This window comes from Hippocampus comes, unplaced genomic scaffold, assembly GCF_001891065.2.
Source record: "Hippocampus comes isolate QL1 unplaced genomic scaffold, H_comes_QL1_v1.1 scaffold261, whole genome shotgun sequence".
NCBI classification, from domain to species: domain Eukaryota; kingdom Metazoa; phylum Chordata; class Actinopteri; order Syngnathiformes; family Syngnathidae; genus Hippocampus; species Hippocampus comes.
Genome location: NW_017805824.1, coordinates 6353918 through 6375770, shown reverse-complemented (window position 1 = coordinate 6375770; position 21853 = coordinate 6353918). Strand labels below are relative to the sequence as shown.

Genomic DNA, 21853 nt, shown 5'->3' with positions numbered 1-21853 from the left:
TTGTGGGGGATTGCACGTCAGTGAGTGGTATTTCACTTCAGATTTTATTGTATTTATTTATTCTTACATTTTGGGGGAGGGTGGTTAGAATTGCTTTAAGAACGTAAACCAAATTCATGAACCTTTCACAAGATACCCAAAGACTGTTACTGGTCTGCGTTTTTCAATAGATACTTGTCACTGGGAGAACATGACCGCAAGCGGCTGGAGGACGACGAGGACAAACTCCTGGCTACACTACTGCACAACATGATTGCATACATGCTCATGATGAAAGTAAGAAACTATATTTGCATATAATATATAATAGATACTTTGACACCAACTAGTTTTCCTGTGAATGTCTTCCTAGGTGAACAAAAACGACATCCGGAAGAAAGTGAGGCGCTTGATGGGCAAGTCCCACATCGGCCTTACCTACAGCCAAGAGATTAATGAGTTGCTGGACAAATTGACCCAAATGGTAGGCGTTTGTCTCTTAAAGTACTGTCAGAACTATTGTGCAACACCTTTTTGTTTTGTACTCTTAGAATGGCCGCGAGCTGTCCATTAGGCCTTGTGGAAGCCGTCACATCAAGAAGCAAACGTTTGTTGTGCACGCTGGTACCGATACGACTGGGGACATTTTCTTCATGGAGGTTTGCATTGCCTTTGATCTGGTTTCATATTATAAATTCAAACTTTGGCCATGTTGTTAAAGTGTTTTATATTTCACTCATTAATGTCTCAGGTTTGTGATGACTGCATAGTCCTTCGCAGCAACATTGGCACCGTGTACGAGCGCTGGTGGTACGAGAAACTCATCAACATGACTTACTGCCCCAAAACCAAGGTCTTATGTCTTTGGAGACGTAACGGCCAAGAGACTCAACTCAATAAGTTCTATACCAAAAAGGTGTGAAGTCTAGCTCTCTGTTTTTCTTTAGGTACCCAAAATATTTCCCATCTACCCTTAAGATACAATACTCTCCTCTCTGCTTTCTAGTGTCGTGACCTCTACTACTGTGTTAAAGATAGTATGGAAAGAGCTGCGGCTAGACAGCAAAGCTCCAAACCAGGTATGGGGATGTGTTTTCATAGTAGCTTGGATTTATTTGTGTGGGATGGCCCGAGTAGTTGTGATCAAAATCTGATTTAACGCCAGTGCAGAAAAGAAGCGTACTTTGGACTAGTTTTTGTAAAAGGCTTCCACTAAGCAGTTCAGTAAGTCAATTCACAAACAATCCACCGATCCAGGAGGCTCCTCAGTTCACGCTCCGTTCCTACAGACTTTTGCTAACCTATCCTAACACAGTCATAATTGCAGTTATTATTTGTATCAAAAAAGCTATTCTCGTCCATGAATATAACATTCAAATTAAATAAAAACATCAACCACAGTGGCAAACGTGCCATCTTGTGCTGCGTGAAGACACGTTTTCATCACTGTGCAAACTAGTTCGTCACCTTCTCCTTTGTCGTTACCACTGTAAATTGAGCGCTTCTCGTATGAGCTGCAGAATATATACATGCTAAATGTTTATGCAGTCCTGGTCAAGGAAGAACAAAAACAACCTGGGAATCAGCTCGCGTGTCTTTGTTTTCTGGTCAATGTTTACAACCGGACAAATGTAACTAAAGCCACTAAATTTGTCTGAAAAACGCCTCAGTCCTAAATGGCACTAAACTACGGACTTATTTCGTTAGGTCCAGAGCTCGGTGGAGAGTTTCCTGTCCAAGATATGAAAACCGGTGAGGGAGGATTGCTGCAGGTCACTTTGGAGGGAATTAACCTAAAGTTCATGCATAGTCAGGTAAGTAGGACCACCGCAGAAAGAGGCTTCATATCCTCACTCAAGGGCATGAAAACAAGTCACTCATGGTAATCAAGTTTTCATCCCATTATATTCGATGCCTGTCTGCTCATCTCACTGCTTTGCATTTCCTTTCACATTGTGACCATCTTCCTCTACTGTTAACCCACTTTAGCTAACAATCCAAAGGTAGCAAGGTCTGGTCAAATGTTCGATTGGCCTTTGGTCACACTAGATACTTTCCTTAGAGGAAGAACTTGTGTGTTTTGCGTTTTTGCTTTTGCTGTTTTCTTTACGTATTAGTGTGTTTGCCTGCATGCTTGCATTTCTCAAACAACATACACTATAAACGCATCCCTTCCCATGTTTCTTTTCACATTTAGGAGATAACGACTTCTTGTTAATTTACTTTATGGGAGGAAATTAAGTGTTGATGTGTGTGTTGTGCGTCAGTGGTAAGACTGATGACCTTGATCAAAGACTTTTCATTAATAATTGGCTATTCAGTAGCAACCTGGACATTTTAAGTTTGGACCCTCAAACATTGTCATGTTTTGTCTTCACATCTGCACAGTTAGGACAGATGGGTGACATCATTGGTCTTGGTGCATATTTTCATAAAATAATGAGCACCATTCTTCCATTACCATTTAGAGCCTGCTTTAATAAAGATTTGCACATGCCAAATACGTCTTAAACTTGGTGCTTACCCAAATACAGTACATGTATCTATATTTTTAGATGTGTTTATTCACTTTTGTTTATCTATCTGCTGGGCACAGGATTTGGTCTGCCAAAAGTGCAAAATTACCGCGCAGTTCATTTTGTAGGTTTGGGAAAAGGATCAACTTATCAAACCGAGCTGGCAATGGCTGACTTTGCGTCATTAAATAGCGCTTCTGAAAGGCAGGTTCAAACGGCACAGCTGCACCTAACGTGGTGTATGCAAAATAAGAGCGCAGAAGGAATCTTTTCCTTTTTGCGTAAACATAAGCGATATTCCATAATCCAATATTTATGAGTTTCTGAATAATTTCATAGTCAACTTGGAACCATTGACAAGATGCAGTCATGCAGTATGCCCATGACAAAACTTTGTTCAGTTCTGCATTTCCTTACATTTATGACATTTCAAAGCATGAATTGTCAGTTGTCTGGTGCTGGCCTTTTTCCATTAGTTTTCATGGGAGTGCTGTCCCAAGTTTTAAACAGAGTGTTATGCAGAATGGCACATGCATTAAATTGCTACGCATATAAGACGAGATAAATTAAACAAAACATTTGTGCTTTTTGCTGGCTTGACTAAATTTATCTGAGGAATAGTTTTCTTTCCTGTAACATGTTTGTTGTCTTCTACTCCCATAACTTCCAACTTGAAACACGAAAAAAAAACAAAACATTGATTTGTTCTCAAGCCCAAACCATAGCCCTAATGACATTATTTCACAGATGTTCTGCATGAATCATTGAGGTACATTATTTTGCAGTGTTGTAGTCCTCCATTATTTTCTAATTTCAACCAATTCAAATTTAGAAGGAACCACAATTTAAAGTTACTTTAGGCTGCCTGATACATCACCATGTTGAACTTTTGACTGGACAATTAGCTTTTTTTTTTCTTCCTCACGCACAATAATAATGCTGTAAAATCCCATGCATAACATGACGACAGGTAGAAATCAGCCCCCACACACACACACACACACACACACACACACGTCCCTATTGGCTCAGCAAGTGTCAAGGTCTGTTTTATTTCTTTATTTTTTGACCCACCCTGTATTTATCACCAATATCACCAAGTGGAAGCATGCAAATGCTTAAAAAAATAGAGGGGCAAGTACCAATCCCTGTGGGACTCCATGCGTAACACTACAAAACTCAGAAGTCGCATTGCCATTAATTACCCAGTGCATTCTCTCTGAGAGGTAAAAACTAAACCAGGGAAGTGCTGAGCCTGAAATACCAGCACTTGTTTCAAGTTGTTCTAATCGTATGATGATCGCCGTTGTCCTCGGCAGCGAACGCTAAGATTGAGTAATAATAGCATTGATCAGCTGTCAAACTCGATAGCTAGGGGAACATAATTTGTCACTTTAGCAAGGGCTGTCTCAGTAGAGAGGTCGGCCGTAAATCCAGAAGTTTAAATCGATTGTTAGCGGCGTCCCCAATGAGCTGAATCTTCAGAGAGAAAAATGGCATGAAATCCTGAGCTGAATGGCGGGAGCTATGGGAGGTTGGCTGCTGTTTTGTTAGCATTGCCACTGTATCAAATCAGTGTTTTGGGTTGTTTTTATTGAGACTGATTATTCTCTACTCTCTGCATGAAACCATAAGGATCAATCCTGTCTCAAAGGCCACTGTAAGTGGTTCGGACAGTGAATCTTAGTAGGAATATTAAAGTCACCCATAATTAGTACAGTATTTGCGTGAGTCATCCAGTCAGCCACAAGTTCAGTAAATTCATATAAAAAGCCAGAGCACAAGCCAGGGGGACTGTAATTAACTGCAAAATAAAACGGCAACGAGGCTGTCGGTGGCATAAGGAGAACTTCAAATGTTTTAAAATTGTCGTGATAGTGAGGGCTAAATTTGAGAGCAGATTGGGATATACAGACTACACCCCCGCCCTTCCTATGAGGACGTGCAACATCTGAATTGAGAAAGTTTGGAGGAGAGGCTTCATTTAACGTTAAAAACTCATTAGGTTCGAACCAGGTCTCTCGCAAAGGCCAAAAATGTTAAGATTATGGTCTCTAAATAGGTCATGAAACAGCAGGGCTTTTGAGGAGAGTGATCCAATATACAAGCTTCTTAGTCGTAATATGAATAAGATTGTTTTGCCTGAGTGCTGTATTGTACTCAGAGCGACTATAGGGGTGACGGTCAGTTACGATCGTAGGAATCTGATTTGTCGGCCTGAGTACTTTGATTGGAACGAACACCGTGTCACTCATAAGATCGACCAAGGAAGAAATACCGAAACTCATCGTGTCGCACTACCTCAGTCGAAAGCATGTCCTTATGCAATGCAACAGTAGGTAGTGAATTACTAAATAAGTGCAACTCTCCTAATCTCTACAGAAAGCATTTTGTGTTGTAATAGTATTGCATAACACTAGTTGGCTCAAGTCTTACACACAGTAACCTGTCCTCTTCTAATATGGACTGTCATGGAAGGTTCAAACACTAATCTGTGTTTAGAAAGAGTGATGACACCTTCCCAGTTAGGGTGAAGGCCGTCCAACCTCAGCAGGTCTCGTGTTGGACCCAGAAAGAGGGTCAATTATTTGCAAACTGCACTCCCTGCTTGCTACAAAAGCTAGCCAGCCCCTGGTCAAGCGTAAATAATCTGCTAAATCATCAGCATCTCCGTGTTAGCTTGTTTCTCGAAAACATTCAACTCACTAAATGACAAAGTACAGGCTGTTGCTCTGCAGAAGGGGCAATGTGAGAGGTGGCATCTTTATAAAGTTGGAGGAACCAAGCGTCCATCGTTGAGTGCCCCGATGAATTTGTTGCGCTTGTGTGAGGGTGTGGTGCCAGCCCTTATTGCTGGAGGAGGAGGCATGGAGGGCTCTGGGGGGGATGGAAAGCAAAGGTGAAACTAGCTTTTGAACACCCGAGTCAAATGGTTGCTCCGGTTTTTGTCTCTTAATGATTAGGGTACGGTCTTGATTCCCCACTAAGTCTGTACACAGCTTCTGTGGACAGTGCCCACCGAGACTGTCATTGAGTGTTTGTGCTCTTTTGTCCGATAATAATCCAAACCATTTCTCTCCCATGCTTTCTCCCCCTGCAAGGAGCGGAAGGTACACAACCTCTGCTGTGTTTGCTTCTTAGCCGTAACATCTTATGGGTTCCTTTGTTCTTATTTTTTTTTCTCCCCCTTTATGGTTTCCTTTTACTCTTGTAGCTGTGTGTCCTTTTCTCTTTGATATGAAAATTCCATGTATGCATCTATGGGCCACATTGATTAACGAATACAGTTCGAATTTCAAAGTGCAAACGATTTGATCTCTGATGTGCTTTCCAATGCCATTATCAAGTGGTAGTTAGCTTTGAACAGTCCCACTGCATTTAACTGTCGCCCATGTATCATGGAAACTTCTCATGTTGTGCTTTATTTCTTTTTCTTTCTTCCTTTCCTGTTAAAAGCTCTGCATTCCACATGTAGCTTCTTTTTAATTTACCTTTCATACTGAATAAGGCAGTTTCAACCTGTTTATTTTTCAATATATACATTGAAAGTTTGAATTTTCATCCAGTATTGTTAAGTTAATAATGTTCTGTCTTGTGTTGTTGTTGTTTTTGTTTTTTGTTTTTGTTTTTTTTTAGGTTTTCATAGAGCTGAGTCACATAAAAAAGTGCAATACAGTGAAGGGAGTCTTTGTCCTGGAGGAATTTGGTAATTACACCATCTATTGATTGTAGACCTGTACTTGGTGCGGCAGTAACTCAGCTTCATGGCAAAGAGCTAATAAGGGTTCACTAAATTGGACGTGAGCGGTAGGAAGATGGACACACCACAAAATTAAACAGTTGATGGCGCACAACTTGACAGCGTAGCGAAATAGGTTTCATTCAGAAATAACGTGAAATAAACACCGTAATTCCATTGCTTGATAAATCCGAAGTAAAGTTACTTACATCCGAAAGATTGATTTTGTGGTAGAGTTACAATAAAAATCTGTTTGAGTCTGTAGTTAAAGTGTCTGTTAAAGTCTGAAATCTGTAGGAGGCAGCGAGCCAGCCTATATAAATTCTGAATTGAATTAGTACCGTATTTTCCGCACTTAAAGGCACACCTAAAAGACTTTTCTTAAAAGCTCACAGCGCGCCTTAAAATCCGATGCGTCTTGTGTATGTTCATTACGGTAATATTTCGACCCCAAAATGGCTCCTTGCTCGAGATATGCTGACAACGCAGAGTTCAAACTTAAAGCGATCGGGTTCCGCAGTTGAACACGGAAATAGAGCAGCGGCAAGAGAGTGCAACGTTAACGAGTCAATGTTATAACTTGCTGTTGGTTAAGTGAACGGTGTCGCTGCTTTTTTATACGTTTTACTGACATCTGATCGTTCTGTTGGCGTTTCCTTGAGCGTAGCTCCATCTAGTGGATGCATTGTAGATTGCATCTTATAATGCGGTGCACCCAATGTATGAAAAAAAATTCAAAAATAGGCCATTCATTGCGCCTCATAAGCCAGTGCGCCCTTTAGTGCGGAAAATACAGTAATAAACAGCTTTTTATTCTTTACATATTTCAGCCCAATTTTTTGGGATACAAGATTGATCTTAAAGGCTTCACCTCATCCCAGGCCTGAATTGCAAACTGTCCATTGAAATACATCCTAATTTTACTTTTTTTTTTTTTTTTATCCGAAAGTCAGTGAGTGGAGTCAACCACATATAATGAGTTGCCGTTATTATTGATAGGGCTCCAGGTGTACTGAACAGACTAATGGAAAGACGAGATGAAGTAGTAGGTAAGCGTTGTAGTTTGGTGGTGTGAGCAGCAGGCAGGAGAAGAAGGAAATAGTTTCCGAAGGTTGAAGTGAAGCGCCAGGCTGGGTTACTGTCGTGTCTCTGTGCTGATTTTTGTAATGTTGCCCTCATCTTTGCCACTATGAAAACCTTCATTCTCCAGCAGGTAAAGTGTTGTCACTTTTTTTATTCAGACAAATTCTACACACAATATCTGTTCTTCATTTTCCTGTCCTGTGCTCCCCTCATCAGCTGCGGTTCATTTGGGAGATCACTCCAGACTCCATCTCTCATGAGCCATTTTTGCAACAGAAAGGGGGAGGGGGGTTCTTCCAGAATTTTGTATTTCTTTATTTTTGGGGGTGGGGGTGCTGGGAGAAGAGGTTTACCATGTCCTTCATTTCAGTTCAGCCTCTTCTCTGCTCTGGTTTCAGTTACTAATGAAAAGTCAGACTGGGGCCAAATATGTTGGGCAACTGCGTATCCGCTTCTTCTTCGTCATGTCTTTTCACATTCATTTCAATGGGGTGGAGAGGAAAGTTGTCTTCTCTTTATGTTCTTTTCACATCAAAGCGGTTCTCTTGAAAAACACGTTTGTCCATTTTTGTTGGCTATTTTTTTATCCTTTAATCGTCTAAAGTCAATATTTCTCACATCTCATATGAAATTCTCACACACACACAGCATGAATTCAATTTGTATGCATTTTTTTAATGGGGGGGAGTGCTAATTCACAACTCATTTTCAAGCCATGTTCAGATTTCACTTCTTTAACACTCAAAAAAACTTTCATACGTAAACTGACTCAAGTTCCTGCTGCCCTTGAATTTCTCTTCTGTCTCTTGCATCGGCATAGTTCCTGAAACTAAAGAAGTGGTGATCCACAAGTACAAGACCCCCATGGTGAGTCCTTGTCAGTCTGCCAGTGCGCCACTGTGCCTCTCAGTCTGAATGTGTCACGCTGTACTAAAAGTCGACTTTTAAGATTGTTATGTAAATTAGTCTAGCTGATAACATACAAAGTTTTTCTAGTCTGACTTGCACACCTTAAATTGTTTGGAAATTCATGTAGAGTAGACCCCGGCCGGCTATGTGGGTGGGATAAGGACTGTGCCGGTTGACAAATAGTGAAAATCTGCATATAATTGACTGATAAACCTTGAATGTGCAAAAGGGGGTCTCCCCTCCCCACTCCCGGACCAAAAAAAAAAACAAAGCAACAACAACAAAAAGGAAAATTATTGCAAATAAGGAAATCCGCGGGAATTACTATATTGTAGCATGTCATTAGTACAGGATGTGTACACCCAATTTTGCCTGGATGGTTTAAAAATAGTAATAATTAAAAGAAAACAATCATTGTGAGATTTAAGTACAGACCTTTCGCTTTGAAAGATTTTATTAAAATTATATTGCGGTGGAATTCGAGCTATTTTTGCAGAACACCTCTATTTGGACATTTTGACGCAATTGCAAATAGCATACAGTGGTGCCTTGAGGTACAAGTGACACGCCTTCATGGGACTTTCAAGCGCAAACTTGAGATACGAGCGCTGTATGGTATTATGTGACTGATCTCACTTCACAACAAGGGACAGTTTTGCAGATAAAAGAAGGATCTATTCCCTCCCAAAAGGCTCAAAGTTTTTGATTGACAGGTTACTGTCAAACTTAGTATCTACTATATGTGGCGGTGTTGTTACCTTTTAAGCAATGGATCTCTGAGTACAACCGGCGCAGCAACACATTTAGACAGACAATGGAGCAGAACTCACGGGCATATATTCTTTATCCTCTGTGAAGAATGACTGTTCCTGCTCTACTGAGAAGCAGAGAGAGGAGCTGAGTCTCTCCGGTTACGGTATATGTGTATGTCTGTCTTATACTATCCTCAGGTGGTCAAAGGCTGCACACAAGAATAAGCAGCACAATGTGCATTGAAGGGAAAAAGTATGACAAAAATCGTTTGATTCATTTTAATTATTTGCAATTATGTTATTACTGCATGTTTTATAAAATATAATATAGCATGATATTTTTTTTCATGGAAAAAAATATTGCAATGAATTAATGGTATTTCCATTCATTTCCGTGGTCAAAGAACATTTGAGATACAAATGTTTTAGGTTATGTGTGTGGTCAGGGAACAACTTGAACTTGCACCTCAAGGCAGGACTGTCATCATTTTTAATGATTACGTGATAATGACTTACCTTTAATGACTGCCTAAAATGGAGCCCGCGGTTGTCACCAAAGTCAGAGTTGCCTCCTTGAAACTTGGCAGTTTCTTCGCAGAAGCTTCCTTCACCTTTTGCCAGTTTTTTTCATCTCAGACAGCATTCTTCATTGCGTAGTGATTAGCCCACAGACCTTGCGGTCAAAAAACAGTCAGCAATATCGATGAGTCTCTCGTCTCTCAACAACATCCAACCGCCTGGGGGAGACCGAAGAGATGATCACATAATTGGTTCCTTTGGGAATTAATAAAATCAATACAAGTCCGGAATCCTCTGGATGAATGAATGAATCATTTAATCAAATTTAACCCTTTCAGGGACAGTGGTTACTACAGTGGACCGCTTATCAGGTTACAGGTTATCATTACAGTATTTGTGCATGAAATGTTTAAAATAGAATTTACGAGAAAACATTGAAGAAAATCTTCCGAGGTGAAGTTTAATCCAAAATCATGAAGAGGAAATATGGAGATGGGAAGGGAGTGCTCTTTATTTGAATCACACGTCGTTCTGTGTCAAACATTGTGGCTTGGAACAGTCTCGCTGGTGTTTATTGATGATGTGACGGCTGACAGATGTAACTCAATGAAGTGTTCAGTCAAATGCTACTACATAAATGGTAGGATGGCGCCTAATGGGTACATGAATAATGACCGTGAACTGCAAAAGCAACTCCAGGCTTTTGATGGCAGAGAAATAAAATCTCTACGGCCAAGTCAGCGTGCTAATCCCGATCCAATCGAGCATGCTGGTCGCTTATTGAAAAACGAAGTGAAGGCAGCAGGACCAACAAACCGGCATGTGAAAGTGGCTGCTGTGAAGGCCGTTTAAAGAATGGAAGCAATCTCAGCATTTGGTGACGTCAACGGGAGCCCATTGACTTGAATAGGATTCTCATCAGAGTATTAAAACGGCGCATTATGATGATTTATTTTATGCTAGTTATCCCTGAAGCATATTTGTTTGTGTGCTTCCCGAATGGGCAAATGGTGTGAGTTAATTCAAAAATGGTTTGCAAAAATCTGACTCGATAGGCTGCGAGACCTTGGCTTCTTCACGATGGCAGCACAGAGCTCGTACCTGGAGTGAATATTCTGTTTGCTCTAATGGCTTATTTTTAGGAACCGATCAATGACTTCATTGATCGATCAGCAAATTACAACCGATCGCCGACTTTGCATAAAATGCTAAATATGTTCCGATCCGATCCAGCCAATCAGATCTTTGTAATGTCTGGTGTAACAAGCCTATGTGTTCAGCAAAAAATAGTCCTTTTAATATTAGTCGAATCACCTGTAGCGTTCTGCGCAGTTTTGAACATGAATCCTGCTTAAATACGGGAGCTTTAAAAAACTGCACATCAAAGACAACAAAACACTTGTTGAAGATTAAATGCAAATGTCTTGATCTTAACAGTTAAATTCAACTCAACTGCATTACTACAATGATTCTTTGATGTAGCACTAGTAGCAGCCCGGGTAGCACTCATGCTACACACGGCACACCTTGACAATCACTCTACGAAGGAAATGCAAGTTCTCAAAAAATAAATTACGGTGTTCGCTTTGCATTTGTTCCAAGACGCAAAGTCCACTCAAGCATTTCTGTTCCTGACAATTACACGGGCTCCTCGGTTTATGGTCGCCCGATATGCGACTTTTCAAGGTTAGCGACGGCACGAAATGCAATGCCGTGTAAGACTTCCTCCACATTTATGGCCTTCATGTGTTTTCCATGCAAATATGCCCTGTAAATGTGACTTCTGCGTTAGCACAGGTCATGGTGGATAAAGGAAGGAAGTCTGTTTGGTGAATGACATCGTTGATATCGGTTCACTCACTACATGATGACACGGAGTCAGAATTTGAGTTACATCACGCTAATGCTCCGCTATGTTTGGGGTCACCTAAAATCAATTTCCCGCTCCAATTACTATCTGCATTCAAACGGTTCTCTACGCGCTGTTGACATTTTAACGCGATGAGACCAAGACGACAGGTAACATCTTCCACCTCCTCCTCGTCTTGTGCAGGCACATCAGATCTGTTACTCGGTCCTCTGCCTTTTCTCCTACGTGGCAGCCGTGAAGGGGAAGGAGACGGACGGGAAAGCCAAGATTCTATCGCCACGCCCCCCCCCCCCAATCCATCTGTCTCTACTTGAGTTCCAACGCCACAGACAATCTCTCAGTGACATGGAAGCACACAAGACAGTGTAAATATTGGCCTGTTTTAAACCCTCTGTGATCTGGTGTAAATATTTGTTCCCGGGAGGTTTGCCCTCGAATGTTTTCAGTCTTCTACCCTGCGACCAGATGGTCTTTGAGAACCTTAGAGGAACCGAGCGCATGCGTCTCCCGTGCTCACAGCCCTCCCCTCGTAGATCTTAGTGTGATTGTGTGCTTATTTATTGTGACGTGGCTCTCTGCGAACACGTGCGCCGCTAAGCATTGGTGTTCTCTTGCCCTTAGCTCAGCCTGCCGGGCTGATTTGCTGTTCTAGTTCCACTGTAACCTCGTCTGTGCTCTGCTGTTGATGAATAGCATGTTACTGTGACCGTTTGGGAATAAATATTATATTTAAATATATAGTATTTATTTAAGATATACATATTGCTGTATCTTTCTGCAAATAGCCATCAATATTGACTTGCATAAATGTGCAATAAGACCTTATTTGCCATTTCCTATCTGGCTTTCACAGAGTTGACCACGTCAGTGAGAACGAAAACATTTTTTGTCGATTGATGTGATATGACGCCCATGTGATGTGATTGTTTGTCTCGTCGACGTGTGAAGCGTGTAATCATTTGGTAGGTCGGTCACACGATAGAAAACCGCTTCACAAAGCGATGAATGTGACCGTCAAACTCGAGACCCCAGATGCAATGTGCTGTTGATTTACAATTTTGGCCTTAAAACGGTTACCACATGGCCAAATTGCAGTCGGCAGAGCGATACATACTTCATTCTTCCAAAAAGGAAGTTCACTGAAAACTAACTAATAGTGGTGAATCTTGAAGATGATGTGACAACATTTTTAATCGTAATGATTGTGATTGCTCATCCTCAATGTGCTGTGTGTGTGTGTGTGTGTGTGTGTGTGTGTGTGTGTGTGTGTGTGTGTGTGTGTGTGTGTGTGTGTGTGTGTGTGTGTGTTTGCTTGCTTGCTTGCTTGCGTGTTCACTAGTTTCTCCACATCCAGCAATACATTATTGGTACAAGCTTGTATTTTTGAGCACAAGACTGTATACAAGTGAATAAATAGGAAGTGCTACTCATTCCACCTCTTATGTCACAATAAGCCTCAATCCAAAATTCAAAGCGCAGAGGATCCGTGGATATGTCAAACTGTCATTGTGTTGGCTGGCTACTGTCTTGTGAGTCAAGAAATGCCAAATGTAAGTATATTCTCGTCATTGGAGTATTTATAAAAATGTGTACAGCTTTACCCATTGAATAAAGTGGTCCAAAATAGAGCCCCTTGTTCTTAATTCTTTGGGAAAACCAGACACAAACTGCTGAAATGTTGCTTTATTGTAGATGCAGTAAAACAAGCACATTTGGCTCCACAGCTAGTGTGCATCTGATTTAAGACCGATGCAAGAGGATAAAAGGCACAGGTTTTGATTTTTTTTTAAAAATGAACAACTTAATCATTGGCCTTAAATTACTGTATCACATAAAAATAAATAATATGTCGTGCGGGAAGTAAATGATTCCTTTGCATTTGAGCAGATAATTTTACATACATTAAAAGTGAGGCATAGAAAACTTCCCATCAGGATATGGCAAAACATCTTTCTTTGGCCATTTGAAGGGACAGTGTGTAAAAAAACGTGTAATTTCAATAATATGCAAAAAAAAAAAAAAAGTGATCACATGAACATTTTTTTGAATGTATCAATTAAATAATCACTAATCATAATGCAGAAGTCGCACCTCCCCTACAGGATGCCGCCATGTTTCGCCGCCATTTTTCTGTTACTGATATCATGCGCGGACTCCGTCACCTGAAGGAATACACGGCTGGCATGACATTTTGCTTGCACTGCTGCTGAAGAAATTAGCAGTAGGCTTGCGAAGTGTGTGAGCTCTCGAAGGCACATTAGTACACCTGCTTGAAATGCACGCGCTAAGAGTTTAGGTCGTTGCATTCTATTAATTCACCACTAGGTGGCACATAATGCTACACACTGTACCTTGAAGACCTCTGGTAATTCGTTTTCATCTGAAGCTTGAAGTGTGGGAAACACTCCGTTTAAAATTGGACATCTTTTCACTCCAAAATCGAAATACAAGCATGGTGATTGCAGGTAAAAATAAAATCTTCAAATACATGAAAGATGATTTCACTTTTAAGTCTTTTTCAGGACGATCTTGTGAAATTGTTTAATGAAACACAGTTCATAAATAGTTGCATTGGCGCGTTGCACTGAAGCTGCGAGGCTAAAGCTCAATCTCCTCCAACTGTGTCCTAAAGGCAATTCAGATGCCATGCAGAGATTAAAGTGCCGCTACTTGACTGTCACGGGGTTCATTTCGTGACGTGGGTCATCCTAATTGACGGCGTTGCGGAGTATCCGGAGGCGAGACATGACTTCGTCCCAGTCCAGGTAGGCGCCCTCCAGGTGTCGCACCTTGTCCGGCTTGCTGACGTAGCTCTTTCGGCCGTGGAGCAGGCGCCAGTTGTCAAACGTCACCATGTCACCTGGAATGCAAGCGCAACCAGTGGTGACTAAAAGCAAGTTTGAGGATGATTGGGACCCGCTGGGTACAGTGAACCACCACAATTAACTCTTTCATTCCACAAGTACGTCTTTTTAAAATTAGGCCCCGCCAACCAAGGACGTACTTGTACGTCTAAGTCTTTTTTTTTTTTTTTTTTTTTTTGCGTCATAGAGAGGAGGCGGGTCTGATGCAATGAGAGAATAAGCCGTTTACATTGTACATCATGTAAAAAAAAAAAAAAAAGCGACCAGTAGGTGGCAGTGGTGCCTCACGTGCTTGAAATGCATGCTTTTACAAAAAGCTCTTTTTCTCCGTTTTTTGCCCAGGAATCGCCATTTTCATGAAACTTAGCCATTTTGTAATGCAGATTGCTGAAGAATGGAAAAAAAGCAATTTTTTTTCTGCTGAAAGAAGAGAGTCCAAACTTTATTTTGGTAGGCTCCATGTTTATATAGCATTAGAACCAAATATTCTGTGGGCCTTGTAAAATCAGTCAAAATCCAGTAAAATGCTGGGATTGAGGGGGTTGCTCCAGTGAAAATGGCTGGGATTGAATGAGTTAATTGACACCCGAGGAGTGTTAAAGCGATTTTCCATTTGATTGATACGTGCCTGCTGCTCCCCACGAAGTTATGTTTTATTAAAATGTATGTATTTAGTTATTGTGGGGTTGTTGGCGAGGTTTGCTGCCATCTTGCGACAAACGTATTGGGGTAGGCGTCAACGTTTGCTAATGGTGTTGGAATACATGGGTCCGACTTTTACACGGTAATAAAAGAAAATGTGGGAGAATACGTTGGCAAGCGGCACTTTGAGTTATGGCCACACGTACTGGCTTTCAATTGATTTTGTTTATTTTCATGCACAACAATATTTAATGTAATTGTGACTTTACTCCTGCATTAGGGATAGGAACTGAATTCCAGTTAGCCGTCAGAATAGAAGTTGGTCATAAACTGAGAAGCCTCTGCAGTCACAACAAAGCATAAAATATCACGATGACCCCTCTGTCTGGACTCTACCATTTGCATTCCCTCAATTACTACTATTAATTTACAGCCAGTGCTGAACCTCCAAAGTCAAAACAAAAAACAGTTTTGACCCTGACTGACGGCTGAAAAGCTTTTACATATTTGTGTTTTTTTCTTTTAACCTAACTTACATTATTTGTACCGTTTTTGTACCCCCTTCAACTTGTGCCACAAGATGGAACCAAAGCCCTGTCTAAAGAGGGAAGGGTCTCAAGGAAGTATGAGTGATACTGTATGCTCATACTTATGCACTATAACAAAAATAAAGAGTACACGTTTGTGTGTGTGTGTGTGTGTGTGTGTGTGTGTGTGTGTGTTTACATCTGAGATCAAATTTGCTACAGTGAAAACCCCCCTGTTGTGAAAATTTTCTTGCTGCAAACATGATTTCGTTGTAGAGGAGTTTCACTGTATGTACAAATCCAATTCTAGTGAAATTTGGACGTTGTGTTCAATATAAATAAAAACTGAATACGACAATTTGCAAATATTTAATTGAATACACTACAAAGACAAAATATTTAATGTTCAAATGGATCAACTTGATTGTTTTTAGCAAATAATCATGAAAGTATTTGCAAATCAAATGTAGTCATGTTTAACACAATGTCCAAACTTCATTGGAATTGGGTTTGTACACCGAGGCGACACTTCCCTCTTCTTGGAAGTTCGGCTGCACACACATATAAAGACAGTCGAACTGTTTTTCTCCTGATTGTGCTTCTTCAAGGACATCAAGCACTTCACTATCATTTTATAAAATGGTCCTTTGAGATTATCCTTTGGTCTGAGGCGTGTTTAGTGTGAATTTGTCCTGATAAGAAGGTCAGAAACATGTTGAGGTCTACAATCTGAAATACTAAACATGAGGGTGGTGGAGGGGATCCGACGAGTCTCAAATCATTTGACACTGTGACGTGATTGGAATGCAGCCAGCCAAAGAAGCGCCTTGACTGCCCAAGAAAGAAGCGGCAGTAAATAAAGCAAAATGTCCTTCCCAATATTGGTACAGTCTTTGTATAAAAGTGGGTTGCCCGAATGCCAATTAGTATTTGCCAAAACAAGTCTCTCCTTGACGATGTAAGTGTTTTTCAACGCTCCCACCTTGGGTCCTCTTCGCTTCTTCTTCATTTAAGATCACACGAGAGCTCTGCGCCAGGGAATTTGTTCGAGATGGATGGTGGAACAGACTCTTAGTGTGTGTGTGGTGCTCTGAGATTATCGGATTACACAACATGCGCGCGCGCACACACACACACACACACACACACACACACACACACACACACACACACACACACACACACACACACACACAGTACAGCCAAAACTCATGAATGACAGATTTTTCTGTCTTTATGTTTTAGTCAGTTATTTTTAGAGGTAATATATGATGAGTATGAAATGAAAGTAGACGGTTTTGTTGTATATTGTCAGTTTAAAGATGCCAAAAGTTAGCTTTCTCGCTATTTGAGGCAGGGTATTTGGGGTGCTTAGTGGAGCCCAAATGAAATGAAGCAGTGCTCTGAGAAAGATGGTTGACGCTGACCTGGCTCCATCTTGTAGGTGACCACATTCTCGGGTCGCTTCATGATGTTCACGTAGGCCTTGAGCGCCCTGTAGAAGGGCTGAACTTGATGAAGAGGGAGGTCCAGCACCGAATCCCTGGTGGCGTTGTTGTAGTTTATCCTCACAACTTGACCCTGCTCATTAATGCTGATCACAAAGGCGAGATGCCAGATTATAGATGATTTAGACAACTGAAACAACATACTTATACTTCAATATAGCCAGCATAATACCTTCGTAGATGACATGAGATGGTCAAAATGTACCGAATGAAGTCAGAACACTAATGGTGTTAGCCAACAGATGGCAGTGTTCCTCTTTCTAATCTGCCCGCTCAAATTCATTAATGTGTACTCCATATTGTTCCATCTATGTCAGGGATGGGCAACTGGAAGCCAGAGCGACAACACCAAGTGCCCCCTTGATCCATTAGAAAAAAAAAAAAAAACGCAGATAAACCAGTGCTTTGAGTGGGCCGGTCGGTACGCAGCGGTACCAGCACGTCTCAATTTTAGCCTCTACAGCTCCGGAACATTTAACACCATACAGGGTCTTCACAGGAGCCCACAGTAGCCTCTCTTGCTCTGGTGGCATGATTGGCATGATGGCTACCTTGACTTGTCTTTTAAGACATTTCAACTTGCCTTTCTATTGCCATTAGTTGCTGATTGAAAACAGTGCAACTCAGAAATGTTGGCGTGTCGCCGAAAGGGCCCAAAGAGAATCTGGACTGGTGATGAAGCGCATGATGATAACACACGTTAATCTTGCAGATGAAGAGCAGCCAGCTAACAGTGCGGTTAACACTTCTGATTCACTTGTCACTAACGATGTCAACAATAATTGCACAGGACAAGAATGGCTGCTGGACCAAATAAGCTATGCATGTATTTTTGTATGTATGCATTTGTCCAAATGCACAAATCCAAAATATAAAAATATATTGGGGAAAAAACTTAAAAAATATGCAAATCCGCAGGTGTTAACTGTAAGTATCTTGCAATATCACCAATCACCACTAGATGGCAGACATGTCTTAGATGTGCTTAAATGGTCTTACACTGCCCTACACTACAATAAGCCTAATGGATTTTTTTTGTGGATTTGGAATGATATGCTGGACAATCATAGTACATCAATAGTGCAGTCAAACCTCGGTTTTCGTCCATAATCCATTCCAGAAGGCTGTTCGAAAACCGAAATTGTTCGAAAACCGAAACCACGCTCTTTTTAAAATAAAAATGTTTCCTGAACACGTCTGCTCACAATGGAAAGCAACACGAGGAAGCGTCACTTCCTCGTCCACCCGAGGAAGCGTCACTTCCTCATGTCAAGTGCGGTCAGTTCGTTCGAGAACCGAAATTTTTTCATCATCCGAGGCATAAAAAACTCGAAAATTTTGGTTGAAAACCGAATTGGTTGAGAACCGAGACGTTCGAAAACCGAGGTTTGACTGTATTACAATTCTGGGTGAGTTGATTGTTGTCATACTTCTGGTTAGGAAATGCTGCAAAGTAGCACTGATGAAAAATGTTAACTCCCTCCAGCATTTAACTTGCTCATCCTTCACGTACACGCATGTGTGCACACGTGTGTGTTTTGACAAGCCGCCTCACTCACTCAATGATGCTCTTCTTGGACTGCAGCATGAAGTCGCAATAGTCTGTCCCGGTGTCGGTGAAGTCCACCAGGAGCGAGGCGAGTGTGTGGAAAGCCTCGGGGTCTTCGCGCCGCAGCTGCTCGGCTGTGTGGAAACCGTCGACCACCTCACTGTCGCCGCCCTCTTCGGCCTGGCTGACGCAGTGCAAGAACTGCACCTATGCTCCGCGCGCCGAAATAACATCCACTTTATTACGCATTCTGGACACATATACTTGCGGAGCATTCACTGTCGAGGGGGTGCCTCAAAACGAAGCATGCGACTTTGTATGTACTCACTCCAGGGGCAAAGTGTAATGCGGGGTAGTCTGTGTGGAGGCTGAGATTTCCTGAGGTGTAGGCTACATTATTGGCCATGTACTTGTCCACAACCTGCCACGTATGCCTAAGGACAGCGACGGGAACATGACATGATCAGTACAGGTGATGCCACAAGTCTGTGGAGTGAAACGGACCGATGTGAAACAGTTCTCAGAAATGGGGATAATGCAGCCAAATACATTCTTGAGCCATCGGTCTTGATCATTTTAATGTATAATTGAATCGCAGCCCACCAACAACAGTCATACGGGTGGACTGACCCTCGTCAATTCTGCATTCAGGTGTAACAATGGCTTGTGGAGGTACCTAAAAGCCAACAGTGAGTGTGAGTGTGCTTTGTTATTTCTTGGAGACTATTGAGTCACTTTGGAAGGGATGAAAGGACGGAATTGTATGTTGTTGATATCGCAAGCCTCGTTCTCTATTTGGAGATGTTTTTTTCAACCTTGACATAGATGGCCTCTCACAAGCCTCTTTCAAAGCATCTGCCTTCTTTGAATATGTTCACTTTTGTCCTCCAATGAGCAAACTTCTCTTTGAGGTACAGGTAGAGTGCTCAGCCTTGACCTGAAGAGTTAAAGCGTTCATGTTGTGACATGCGCCAACTCAGTTGTTGCTTGTTTTTGCCAATGTATAGACATCCATGCGTTACTCACTCTACCCGAGAGCCCGCACCATGTTTTTCAGGGTTTGCTGTATAGCAGGGGCCCCCAACCTTTTTTGCCCCACGGACCGGTTTATGTCAGACAATATTTTCAGGGACCGGCATTTAAGGTGTGGTGGAAATAATACAACGTAATAATATGGTATGAGCTGCGTGAAAACTGTGGTGTTTTCGAAATATAATAATAAACACAAGGAGCGTCTAATCTGGCCGCAACACTCCGATCGCTATGGCAATGTTTAATGCCTTCAAAATACGATACAACGCAAATTCAAAGTGCATGAAAATGACGACTCAACACAGCACCGAGCTTGATTTTCTGCAACCAGACGGTCCCATCTCGGGGTAATAGGAGACAATGACACCTCAAGTGTGTGGTTTATGTCCAGTATACTTCGTAATTTTGTTTTCGTCGCCGTTGCTGCAGAAACCCCCCGCCTCACACAGGTAGGATGTCGGAAATAGCAACAGTGCTATTGTGGCGATCTCAGAGTATTCAGCCATAACTTTAATCCAGTTGTCTCGAACGTACTTTTAAGGCCGCCGTCATTTGCGATCTCCAGCAGTTTTTTTTTTACTCATTTTGCGAGCTCCTGCGTTTTGTTTTGAAGTAATCGGTCACGTGACGGAGAAGCGTGGCTTGATGTGTGTCAAGTGTGACACAGACGGATGTAACGGAGAATCCGGTAGTTTTTCAAAATAAAACATCTTTCGTTTTCCGAAATAAATAAAACGGAATTAAGGCAAGTTCTTTCTGTGCGGCCCGGTACCAAATGCCCGGCGGACCGGTACCGGTCCGCGGACCGGCGGTTGGGGACCCCTGCTGTATAGCACCGTTGACTTCTGATTTTAACCCATATGTCATCCACACATTGACACCAATGACTTGGAGCTGTTCTCAAAGGACACAAAGGACATATTTTTTTACATGTGTTCCAACCCAGCAAATCTCTGCCAATAAGTATTTCGTTGACATCTTTCACATGTTTTTTTTTTTTTTTTTTTTTTTTTGGAGCGGCTTGACAAGGGTTTGGTGCTTCCACAGTGAATATACCAAAAATGTAATGAGGCAAATGCCAGCGAGTGGTAGTGGTGCACCATTTTAGAAAAAAAAACCCAAACAAACAAACAAAAGAAAAACAAGCACTTCTCTTTTCCTGCTCGTACCACCTGGGGGGAAGAGGTGGATTCTAATGGTGTCTGAAAACGGCACTTGTGGCACTGCGTTTCAGTTGAATATTTGAAGCATCCACTCCAAAAGGGAACAAAGAAGTTTAAAAATTACAGACTACCGTGTTTTTCACACTAAAAGGCGCACTGGATTATGACGCGCACCTTCAATGAATGGCCTATTTTGTCATTTTTTTCATACATTTGACGCACCGCTTTATAAGACGCAATCTACAATGCATCCACCAGATGGAGCAACGCTCAAGGAAATGCCAACAGAACACTACACTACACCCTGATTTATATAGCGACGATCAGATGTCAGTAAAACTTATTTAATAAAGCAGTGACACAGTTCACTTAACCAACAACAAGTTATAACATTGACTCGTTCACGTTGAACTCTCTCGCTGCTGCTCTATTTCCGTGTTCAACTGGGAAACCGATCGCCTTAAGTTTGAAATCTGCGTTGTAAGCATGTCTCGAGCAAGGAGCCATTTTGGGGTTGACATATTACCGTAATGACCATACACAAGGCACATCAGATTTTAAGGCGCACTGTGAGCTTTTAAGAAAATGGAAGCCTTTTAGTGCGGAAAATACGGTATGTATTTTGAGAGTTAACAGAAGCATGGTCTGTCATAAATTAAAGGAATCTTGGGAGTATGACGAGGTCGTAACAGAAACAGCCCCTCACAGCTGACAAACTAAAAAACGCTTACAGTGCTTGTCTATCGCTAAATACAAGATTATTTTGCCATCAAATGCCATTCCTAAACATTGTTTTAGCTGCTTTATAAAGTGAAACCCCTGTTCAAATGTCATGAAAAAAAAATATTAGCATCAAAGTAACAGTTCTACTTGATGTTTGTCCTTTTCTTCAGATTTTGAAAGACGTCGTTTATTATTATTATTATTATCATTTTATTTATTTATTTTTTTTATTTTACCGATGTTGTACTGCCGATTACCAAAGAATGTAAAAAGGTCAAATCATTTGTTTTCTGGTGAAAGAATAAAGCCTATCCTTTCATTTGGTATTTGTCAATGTGTTAATTGGACAACGCAATCTCCGAGTCTTGAAAAATCAGTAACGACTCTAAAATGGCCGGCACTCAATGGGTTCAGATGAGTGAAAATGGTTGCCGTTGAATGAGTTTGAAAGGAGTTCAGAGTCCCCTTTCCATGTCTT

At 41.4% G+C, this 21853-nt stretch overlaps 2 protein-coding genes across 2 annotated transcripts in view; one reads left to right on the top strand and one right to left on the bottom strand.

Moving 5' to 3' along the window:
• The window catches only part of madd (MAP-kinase activating death domain), a 38218-nt gene extending 25775 nt beyond the window's left edge, over positions 1-12443 (top strand). The window contains exons 27-35 of the mRNA XM_019886558.1: positions 171-276; positions 353-463; positions 531-638; positions 731-895; positions 986-1058; positions 1687-1793; positions 6132-6201; positions 8138-8184; positions 11551-12443. Of these exons, the coding sequence (XP_019742117.1) occupies positions 171-276; positions 353-463; positions 531-638; positions 731-895; positions 986-1058; positions 1687-1793; positions 6132-6201; positions 8138-8184; positions 11551-11736 (973 nt within the window). The 3' untranslated portion in view covers positions 11737-12443. The remainder of the gene's footprint in view (positions 1-170; positions 277-352; positions 464-530; positions 639-730; positions 896-985; positions 1059-1686; positions 1794-6131; positions 6202-8137; positions 8185-11550) is intronic.
• Positions 12444-13035: 592 nt separating this feature from the next.
• The window catches only part of bbox1 (butyrobetaine (gamma), 2-oxoglutarate dioxygenase (gamma-butyrobetaine hydroxylase) 1), a 40025-nt gene continuing 31207 nt past the window's right edge, over positions 13036-21853 (bottom strand). The window contains exons 5-8 of the mRNA XM_019886546.1: positions 18786-18891; positions 18468-18664; positions 16828-16994; positions 13036-14227 (exon numbers count right to left, since the gene is read on the bottom strand). Of these exons, the coding sequence (XP_019742105.1) occupies positions 14076-14227; positions 16828-16994; positions 18468-18664; positions 18786-18891 (622 nt within the window). The 3' untranslated portion in view covers positions 13036-14075. The remainder of the gene's footprint in view (positions 14228-16827; positions 16995-18467; positions 18665-18785; positions 18892-21853) is intronic.